This window comes from Pundamilia nyererei, unplaced genomic scaffold (assembly GCF_000239375.1).
Source record: "Pundamilia nyererei isolate P.nyererei 1_Seehausen unplaced genomic scaffold, PunNye1.0 scaffold00365, whole genome shotgun sequence".
NCBI classification, from domain to species: Eukaryota; Metazoa; Chordata; class Actinopteri; order Cichliformes; family Cichlidae; genus Pundamilia; species Pundamilia nyererei.
Window position 1 is genome coordinate 39,662 of NW_005187766.1, and position 10,886 is coordinate 50,547.

Consider the following 10,886-nt stretch of genomic DNA (forward strand, 5'->3'; position numbering starts at 1 on the left):
GATGGATGGATGGATGGATGGATGGATGGATAGACAGATGGATGAATGGATGGATGTTTGGATGTTTGGATGAATGGATGGATGGCTGATGGATGGATAGATGTTTGGATGAATGGATGGATGGATGGATGTTTGGATGGATGGATGGACGGATGGATGGATGGATGGTTGGTTGCATGGATGCACCTGTGACGGAGCAACAGAGCTCCCAGAACATTGGCTCGGTCTTCAGCTTTAATCTGATCTGAGATCACCATCTGTTCCACCACCTGCTGAGCAATCCCTGGTAAAGTCTTCTGCTTCAGATCCAGGAGTATGGCCCCTGAAACCACACAAACGTGAGAGGGTTGGGAAGTCAGCGATGGGCGGCGTCTGTTTGCTTTGTCTCATGTTTATTCCCTTTTATTTTTCTTCCATCTCTGTAAATCAGTAACTTGTAGATGTTGAATATGGCCACAGAGTGGAGCCCCCTCCTGCTCCCTGAGCTGACAGTTTCAAACACTGATACAGATTGTTATCATATGTAACCAGTGAAATTCTTTTTATGGAGGCCTGACATATATATATCACAGTGGCATAGTCCTGGAACCAAATAGTTTTGACAGCAGCGCCCAAACAATATCATTGGCATTTACACCAAGGTGACCCAGAAAGTGAAGTTTTTTCCCTGTTCATCAAGAAGTCCAGCACTGCTGCCATGCATACCTATCACAAACAGTCCTTCAATAAACCTTCTTGTGCAGCCATCAGCTGATTGATCTTTAATATAACTGCAACATGGGGAAAGCTGTTATTGATAACTACTTTTATTCTGTATGTGAATGTTTCATCTTCAAATTATTATGAAAGCTAACTGAATTTAATCTAAGGCTTCAGATTAGCAGATGGTGGGACTTGAGTACATGTGTAGCTCCTGAATGGGCTTCAATCAAGGTAGAGTGGAGGAGGCGGCCCTGACTTGGCCATATACACTCACAGACAGGAAGCTGTCCACCGGAGGGCAGCAGAAAGCCTCCGGCTCCTCCTCACCTTGGGCCATTGTTTTTCTAAGCTCCAGCAGAGAACGGAAGGACAGGGAAGCAATGTGAGGTCTCCCCCAGCGCTCTGTCTCCTCCTCCACCTCCTCCTCAAACTTGATCCATCGAGCCGTCTCCCTCCACTGCAGCTCCTGGTTCCTGTCGATCACCAGCTCGTTCAGCTCCACGAACACCTGGAATCACAGAGGACAGCGAGTCTAAAGAGGACGGCGCCATGGCGTGCGCTCACACACAGAGACTCTAGCCAACGATGAAACATGTCAGCACTGAGCTCCTGAACATTTTCACAGAGAGCCGGACTGATGAAGCTCCACAACAGTTACAGATGCTCCTTCTTCTTCCGGCTGCAGTAATCTTCATCAGCACATATATCAGTACATCACTATAATAAAGCAAGTCAGAGCACAAACTGAGTCACTGAACACGGTCAACAGAAGCTAAATCAGTTAAAACCAGAGCCAGTCCAGAGTTACTCTCACATCTGTCACATCTGTCGACCTTCATGTTCACATATTAAACCTAATGCTGTGATTAAACAGGCCCAAAGCAGACTAGAAAACTGAAAACAGGACCAAATGGCTCACATGACCGTTTTTTAATTTGGCACAAATGTAGTTCAGCTGGTGTGTTTGGTAGAAAATCAAACATAAAACAAGAGAAATCAGAATAAAACTAAAGAAAGAGACAAAACAAAGTTAATCCAAACTGAAGCTGGCACGTTAAATCACTCTACCTTATTTTGTCGACTCTTTAGGTCCAAACCCACCATCCTGAAGACTGGAGCACACTGAGTGGAGAGAGGAGCTCGCCTCAGAGTTTACCTAGCTCTACCTGTCTGACTCTGCCTGTCTGACTCGTTCTCATTAAGACAGAGTCCAGTTTGTCACCTGTTCACAATGGCACCTGGATTAACGCACTCAGACTCTCGGCTCATCTTTCGTCCCTCCTGTCAGCCTCACTCTGGTTGTTTTGTTGTGAGAATCACATCATGTGGACCACCTGAACTGGCTCGCATGAACTCACCTGAACCTTCTTTAATCAGGTTTAATCCCACAAATACATGACATTCCTGTAAACCTTGCGCTCTGTCGCCAGCTTCAACCTGTGTGTGCGGGATTGTTCTAGCAGAGTCGGATAAACACGAGTCAGAACTTCCACAAAAACGCAGCAGTGACCGAATCCGCGAGGAGCCAAAGTAAGAAGTCAGTGAAGGAAGTGCGAGCTGAAGTAAATCAAAAGAAAAGCACGAAAACAAACTCATCAGGATCAGCTGCCAGCAGTTTAGTCTCAGTTTAAGTGAAGCTGAAGACGATTACATTTGAAACATCAAAATTAGTCAAATCAGAGGAAGTGAGTGAAAAGGGTCAGAGGGACAGGTGTTTAAGTTGAAGCAGCAGGATGTGTGGTTAGAGCACAGTTCAAAGGTCAGGCCTCGGAGGGTCAGAGTGGTGATGAGGATTGGGCTCAAAGTGTTTATGTTTCCTATAATAATGACTGCTCCTTAGCCCCGCCCTCTGACCTCATGAGGTGTACGGTCCGGTCGCAGGTGCTGGTTTGACCAGCTGACCGTCGGATCTTTGGTGGCGTGGACGATCGGTCCTCTGGAGCTCCGCCTCACCAGGTGCCGTCGAACGGCTGGAACGTCATCTAGTCGGTGACCTGCGGTGGACACAGGTGTCCCATATTTAATGCTGGCTGTCACAAAGCTCTCACACCAAGCGCCACCCTGAACCAAACAAAAACTGGACTTTAAATAAAGTGTCGCAGTGAAGCTGAGGTGAGGTCACAGCAGCTGTCAGAGCTATAAAGAGAAAAAGAGGCAACAGTTACAGTTACACTGATTATTACTTTCTTCTGACATCAGTGAAGAAATACGAAATCCTTCTGACTGGGCTTATATCACAGTTCTGCTCTGAGCACTTAAAGCACTTCACTATCAGCCTCTTTGAGCCGCTCACACATTCGTGCACGCTCTGTTTCTACATTATTACGTTTTCTAACAGTTAGTTGTTATGCTGATGGAGCAGCATAACAACTAACTGATGCTCAGTGTCCCGGAGCCGGGCATTCTACTTTCTTACCACCTACTTCCTGACCCACAGGAAGCTCACCCTAAACTTCAACAACCGCCATGTTGGGGACTGTCTGTCCTCACATTGTGGCTGTATGACCCAGAGTCCCCACAATGATGCAAATCCAGAACACCCTCACACACACACACACACCCTCTCATGGGAACTTTGCGCAGTCTAACAGGATTTCAGGCTCGGCTGAACATCAGCGAGAAATCATTTACAAGAGAGTCTGACTGTCATTCGATCGCCTGACACACACACACAGGTGTGCCCACTCAGCAGGTGAGCAGAGTTTAAAGTTTCAGTAAAAAAAAAAGATTTTCTGTGAAAGTTTCACACCATTTATTTTTTCTGGGAAAGAATCATCAAAAGCAGCCAATCACAATCCAGCGGTGAACTCAGCTGGCTGGCCCCCTCTACCTGCCTGGTGAGTGAAGCTGTTAGTGAGGCAGGGTTCTGCTGACAGCGAGCATGTTTACGAAGGAGAGCGGCGCGGTCTGCTAACCCTGACCCACTCGTGCTCCCACACACAGGTCATGTGACCCCCCCACACCACACCACCCCCACCCCGACTCATGCAGAAGCTTTATTCTGCAGTTTTCTTCATGGACCACTGATAAAAGGTCACATTTTTATGTCACCTGTGTGAAAAGTTTATCCTACTGCACGTTTTACATGCAATTCTTCATACCGCCTGCAGGGGGTGCACTGCTCGAAAAAACAACACTTTTAGATGGACTTCAGTTTGAATTATTTTTACATTCCTCTAATCAAAGACAAGCATTAAAGGAAAAAGAACAAATCCTCTCTCTCTCGTGGATTGTAATGCGTCTGAATGTACGACACACACAGAATAAGAATCATTTATTGACCCCGAGGAAAAGAAAACCTGACCACAAACGGTCTGTGAACCACGTGTCCGAGAGAAACTCGACAAGAAGAAGTAACACACAAAGAAATTAGCGTTCTGTTGCTTCAGAGTCAAGTCACATTTAAAATGAGCTCTGACTGACTTTTGATGCCATCCAGGTCCACAGACGTCAACGTTTCGGACTCGTCGGCATCTGCAGCGCTCATCACGGTGCCGTTGCGATTGGACGAGATGGTGGTCGGATCACTGTGAGGGGGGAGGTGCCACAGGTTAACACTAATAAAGTGCAGGAAAACACGTTACCTGACAGGTGTGCCACTCACTCGCCATCAGTTTGACTGTAGGCCTCCTCCTCCTTTCCATGCTCTTCGTCCTGTTGGTCTTCATCTATGGTACTTGCATTGCTGGGGGCGGAGCCTCGCCTACACTCCTTCCTCCCCTCGGCAGTTTTCTTCCTCCTGCTGTCGGTGGGTGGTTTGGAAAGAGGGTGATGGACATGGAGGGAAGAGTGGCGGTGTTCTGCGACAGGAAGACAGTTTGGACTTTTAGGAGGAGATCAGAACACGAGAACCTGCTCAAGAACCTGAAAATCAACAGTCACATCTAGGGATGGGTATCGAAACCCGGTTCTTGTTGAGAACCGGTTCCCACTGTTTCAAGTCCTTGGGATTGTTTGCCATTTTTGCAAACGATTCCCTTATCGATTCCAGTCGCCCCAAATGATGTCACCACGTTGTGGAGCATCATTTACCTGGCAGGAAACACGGCGCCAGCAGCTCAAACGCTCAAAAGTTTGGTTATACTTTACGAGAACGGATGACAACAGGGCAACTTGCAATACTTGCAAAGTAGATATTTCATTTAAGGGAGGAAACACTACGAATATGCAAAAGCATTTGCTCACAAAACACGTGATGACCTCAAATGAATGTCGTGTTTTTAATTCCGGACTCGTGAATCTCAACCCAGCAGCAGCGGTAACGTTTGCACGTCCTCTCCCGTTAATGCGGCAGGTAAATAATCAACTAACAGAGCATATTATGTTAGCGCGATCTGCCTTATTACAAAACCATTACTGTGCATTTAGTGACCATGATGAGACAGAGTCTGGCTCAGATGCTGGCAGTTCTCGCTGCAGTCTGCCGGCAGCGTCTCCTTTCAGGCAGGATAGACGAATGTCACCCAGCAGTGACTCAGTTTGTGGTCAAAGGTTTGCAGCCGTTTGCCACAGCAGATGATTTTCAGTAAGTGAATGTGTTTAATTGTAGGCAGGGACATTACTGGATATTCTTGTGTAATTGCTACAGAATAATTTATGTTATACTTTGTTGTTGCTACAGGAGAATATTTATTTTATTATTTTACATTTACAATGTTTTTCCTGGGGACCCTGTGACACCCCATTGAAGAGCCATAGGCTGGATCTCTTAAGATCTCACTGTTGGGTTTGTAAGGCCATGTTACTCCTAAATTTCTATCTTGTTCAAAGAGAAGATATAAAACAAAGTTCTAAGCTAATCGACCTTAGTGTTCTCCTTTTTAAAAAGAATCGATGTGAGAATCGATAAAGAATCGAATCGTTAAACAGAATCGAAAATGGAATCGTGAAGATCTTATCAATACCCATCCCTAGTCACATCAGTTGGCTTCATCTCTGATGGTCTCCTAGCCTCCTAACGTCAGCCAACATTAACGTCATGCTGCACAAGCCCAGCTTTGGGCTTTCCAACAAGAGCTTTCCTTTCAAATGAATTCCCTTAAAGAGATTCTTTGTTGGCGATGTCACACTGACCTGATTTCACTACTGACTACAGAGATGTCTGTTTTTAACACGGAAACCTTTGTATTATTATTATGCACAGTCTGGGCAATGAGCTATCCAAAGCTTTTAACTCTTACAGGGATTAAATGTGTAGTTGAACTGTTCCTGGCTCTGGTTCTGTCCAGTTTGGATCACATTGGATGTATGTGGCTCTAAATTGAGAACAGATGGAGCTCTTTAACCACCTGAGGTCTACATCCTCATCGATGATACCAAGTAACACAGTGAAGTATGTCATTGTTGCACTGTGAAAGATGTTCTCTGAAATCTTTAACCTCCTAGGACCTGGCGTCCACATATGTGGACATCACATTTTGGGTTGTCTAGACCAAAATACAAAGTTTTGCTCTACAAGGGCCTGATATCCACTTACGAGGACATTATACCGCCTCTGTTCTATCGAAATTTAAAGCAAATATCCTCAAAAGTGGATCTCATTTCTCTCAGAAACAAAAATCAGGTAAAAAATCTGGTAATTCTTTGTTTTTACATTAATCAGGTCCCAAACAGCCCAAATGGCAAAGAGAATTTAAAAATGCATGCCATGAAAGAGTTCGGGTCTTAGGAGGTTAAAGCACAGGGTCAGAGGTCATCATAGCTTGGGGCTTGGACCTTAAGGGGTCAGTGAACCTGAAACCTGCGTCTAACACTGTAGTTAGTTGACACTGAGTTGTTTGCAGGCCTGCCAAGAGATTCAACCTTTCACCTGGGTCTGCTGCTGGGGCCTCCTAGGAGCCCCACCTAGGAGGTGTTCCTGGTCAGATACCCTAACCACATCAAATGGTTCCTTTAGATGCAGAGGAGTAGCAGCGGTATCCTAACCCCGACCCACCACCCCAAACGACCATGCACCTCACCCTATCTCTAATGGAGAGCCCAGCTACCTGAGAAAGTAACTCATTGCCACCACCTGTACCGGGGACCTCATTCGTTCCATCATTACCCACAGCTCGCAGCCATAGCTGAGGCACTGAGATCAGCTGGTAAATTGTCAGCTTCATTCTTAGCGCTCTCATCGCCATAACAGAACAGCACAACAATCACATAAGTGATGATGATGATGATGATGCTACATCACGCTGTTTCTCAATCTCCCTTCACTCATGAACAAGATCCCAAAACTAGAACTCCTCGACCTGGGGCAGTAACTTGTTCCTCACTGTATTTGACCCTTTTCCGACTACAGACTATGGCCTCAAAGTTGGAGGACGGATTCTGATTCCAGCTTGTTCACACTCCCCAGTGCAAATTGGAGGTCATTGCTCAGAGCTGAAGAAACCAAAGCAGACATGAGATCCTGAGACCGCTGGTCCACAACCAGGATGAAAACTAACAGGTTCAACCTCTCCAGCACCCTGGTACGCTGGTTTTTATACGTAAAGAAAACTAAAGAAGTTGATATTATAGACACAGGGAACATGAAACACCTGGGACCTCCCAATTCTCAAACCTATTTACAGACAACAGGCCTTTACAACACCCCATAAAAGATACCTCAAAGAAACTTTACTGATACTTCAAAGTTTTAAGAAACTCTTGGTTAACCAAACTTTATTAAACCCTCTTAGAACCTATACGAGCGGTCCAAATCCTGGTTTTAAATCCTTTCAAAGGCGCATGGAGAAAATCCAAATGGGTCTTTCCGAGGTCTTTTGAACCCGGAGACATCTGGATGTCTTACCTTCGATGTCCTGTTCATCATAGACTCTGTGTTTCTCTGGCGGGCTGCGAGCTGCAGGACAAAGGATCTGCTGAAAGTCCTGAACATCAAAGGCCTTGTTTAGATCTTCCTCTTCTTCTTCATCAGCATGACAGTGTGGAGGAGGAGGAGGAGACTGAAGATAGAAAACACTAACTGGTGAATTAAATGTTGTGAGTCTTTCATGAACATAGCTGTTTCCAGCTGTTTTCAGATCTCGGTGCTTCCTCTGCACAGGCAACATTTCCTGTCTAACTTAGTTTTTAACGCAAACACACAACAACCACAAAATAAAAAGTAAAGGTGAAGGTTTCCAGCCAATCAGAACAGAGGTAGCTCACACTGACTGACACAACTGAACAAAAAGCCCAGACAGCAAACTCCCCCATAAGTGATCATTATCAGATCGATATTATTGATCGCTCATCGGTTTCTGTGGAAACTCACTGCAGACTGACTGAGGCTGTCACCAGGACTCGCTGAGCTCTGATGATGGCTCATGGCTCCCACAGGGGTCGCAGGTCACAGAGCTGGATATTCAGAAGCAGGTTGGGCAGCAGAACCTGGGGAGGGAGGTACACTGGAGGTCAAAGGTCAGGTTATTTGACGCTGTTCAGTAAATGTAAGAACTGAATCTGTTTACGAATCTGCTGATCCTGAATCTCAGAATGTGTTGAAACCTGAAATGTTTTGGCCCGTTAATCCTGCCGCTCTGAGCTGAAACGCTCTGATGTACAGAGTGTACGTCGAACACACCGTGAAACTTCAGCCTTGGTTTTTGGTCAACTTACACAATTTTAAAGGGTTAAAATTCAATTTTTAATTTCGTGGAACCAAACATAAACTTAAACTAACACTCAGGACTGACTCTGCAGAAACCATGAAGCTTAATGTGAGCAGCTTCATGGGGGAACCTTGACGTCCATGTTCAGGCAGCTTGCTAATGTCCCAGCTCGCTTTAGGAGGGACGCCGGAGCTTAGAGCTTCCTGTAGGGGCTCATCAGACCTGCACGAAATCGTGAAATTGTGGTTTCTGCACAGACGCATGAGAGCTGAGGTTTCTATTCAAGAGACGGCAGACATCTCTGCAGCTGAGTTCTCCAAACCAGCACAGGGAAACATCCAGATGGATCATCAGGCCAGAGCTGAGTTTGAGCTTAGGCTTACAACTTAGGAGATGAATTTTTTAAAAATATTTGATTCCTTTAAATCAAATATGTTTGCATTTAAAAAATCAGGTCAGAAGATAACTAAAATAATTCAAGAATCTATTATTTATGTGTACTAATTATAAATACATAATAGTCCTGATATAATCACATGACTACTAATAAAACTCTTGTAATTAACGCGTCTTGGACCTCTGTCTGTGAGCAGACAGTTCAGATTTTCAAAATAAAACTCTCACGACATGCAAAAGGTCAGAGGTCTTTAATGATGCGACTGCGAGGGTCAGAGTGAGGGAGCAGGCGAGCTTCAGAAAAAGTCCTACGACTGTCCGTTCCAGCTGGTTCCTCGCCCTGACCCATGGTCGATGTTCCTCCTGCTTTAAAAGCCTTTGGAATGAAAGACTGTTTGACAGCCTGTTCTCATGTATGTGACCTCTTGTTTTAGCTCCACCCCCTCAGAGGCTTTAGCTTTCCTCATGGTTAAATAAGCCTCACACTGACTCACTGCTCCGCTGTGTGGCACAGTGCAGAATTACACAAACACCTGTAAAACTTCAGGTGAGCTCTCTTCAGTGAAACAGGTAAACCGAGTATTCAGATCCTCATGATGCTTTAATTCACTGTCAGACATTTTTGAACAATTTTAATCAGAAATTTACAAAGAAAAAACATCTTTAATGCTTCCTGTAACCTGCAGAGTGATTCTTGTCTTACGTGATTATAAATGTACTGCATCTGTCCAGCGTGCTCACAGGCACACTGGTACAGTGAGGAGAACAGGAAGCTTTTTAAAATAGATTTGACTGTAGTTTTGCACCTCCGTGTGATTTTCAGCAGGGCCGACAGGTGTGCTGCTGCAGGTACAGACAGTCGGGTTTATTAACTCGAAAACGTTTCAGGATCTCTGTGCAGGAAGGAGAAACGTGCCACAGCTCACACAGGAACCTGCTGTTTCCCACAGTCAGCTCGGCTAAAAGTTCAATTTTCATTTTAGAAGCAGGAATAAAAGCAGGTTTGAATAATGACATCATTAATTGTGATTTAAGTCTCGGTGCAGTTTCTCAAACTCAGAGCAGGAGCAAAAGCACGGTTGCATCTGATCTGGGATCAGTTTCACTGCCATCGAGTGTGTGTGTGTGTGTGTGTGTGTGTGTGTGTGTGTGTGTGTGTGTGTGTGTGTGTGTGAGCAGGAAGAGAGTTGGAGCCTACCTCAGCGTCCTTGCAGCTCTGAAAGAGAGAAATTATAATGCAAAGTCTGAAACCAACAGGAAGAGAATGGGTGGGGGGGAGGGGGGCAAATGGGGGAGGGTATGGAGGGGTGGGGAGGTGGTGGTGGGGGGGAGAAGAAAGAAGGTTGAAAGGAGGAGAGGAGGCAGAGAGAGGGAGCAGAGAGGAGACGGACACGCTGCAAATGAGGCGCTCCAAACTCTCCACAGAAACCTGATCAGCTGAAGGTCACCATGGCAACCGCACTGTCACTCAGTGCTTGTCCCGCCTCCGTCTGCACACACACACACACACACACACAGCTGCAGATTGTCCGATGCTGTCTCTGATGACATCACACAGACAGGTAACTCCCACCTGATTCTGTCCAACCAGCAAACAAAGCAGGTGACGGAGCATTTCTATTGGTCAGTGTGATCACCTGCACACGACAGCCTGAAACTCTCTGACTGATTTCTGCTGTCTGACGAACACAAAAGCAACACTAGGACCTGATCTGCAGAGACCTGAGGACAGGGCCGCCAATCAGAGTCCGGCCTGATGGTGCCTCACTGCTCTAGACTGTATATAAAAGATGGACATAACCCCTGTGATGTCACAGAGCCAGGAGTGGGCTGGAGCCAAGCTTCTGTCTCACTTTCATAGCAAACATCCTGAAGGTGGGCCTGATAAAGATGAAGATGATGAAGTCAGAAAGTCAACTTTTATTTATACACCACAAAGTGCATCACAGCAAAACAATAAATGTAAAAGATGAGTTTTCAGTCGTTTCTTAAAGAGACTGACGAGTCCACTCGGAGCTCCAGAGTCATTGAGGTGAAAGCCCGTTCAGCCTCGTATACGGTCAGCAGGACCTCGGGGACCTGCTGGGGACGTATGGCTGCAAAAGGTCAGTGATGTAAGCTGCTGTTTGTCGGTACAGAGCTCTAACAGTCAGAACCAGCCGCATCAGCGACGCCGTCCGTGAGAGTAAGATCTGTTCTCAC

The 10,886-nt window shown here is 45.8% G+C and overlaps 1 protein-coding gene across 2 annotated transcripts in view; it reads right to left on the reverse strand.

The window, feature by feature from the left end:
• The window catches only part of slc4a2a (solute carrier family 4 member 2a), a 20,057-nt gene extending 10,113 nt beyond the window's left edge, over nucleotides 1-9,944 (reverse strand). Inside the window, exons 1-8 of one of the 2 annotated variants that reach the window (XM_013915795.1) lie at nucleotides 9,883-9,944; nucleotides 7,952-8,067; nucleotides 7,487-7,640; nucleotides 4,307-4,502; nucleotides 4,126-4,229; nucleotides 2,557-2,696; nucleotides 1,030-1,210; nucleotides 187-322 (exon numbers count right to left, since the gene is read on the reverse strand). In XM_013915795.1, the coding sequence (XP_013771249.1) occupies nucleotides 187-322; nucleotides 1,030-1,210; nucleotides 2,557-2,696; nucleotides 4,126-4,229; nucleotides 4,307-4,502; nucleotides 7,487-7,640; nucleotides 7,952-8,005 (965 nt within the window). In that variant the 5' untranslated portion in view covers nucleotides 8,006-8,067; nucleotides 9,883-9,944. Of the gene's footprint in view, nucleotides 1-186; nucleotides 323-1,029; nucleotides 1,211-2,556; nucleotides 2,697-4,125; nucleotides 4,230-4,306; nucleotides 4,503-7,486; nucleotides 7,641-7,951; nucleotides 8,636-9,882 lie in introns of those variants that run through there. The other variant, XM_005752532.1, reaches the window with a different exon arrangement.
• Nucleotides 9,945-10,886: the final 942 nt, after the last annotated feature.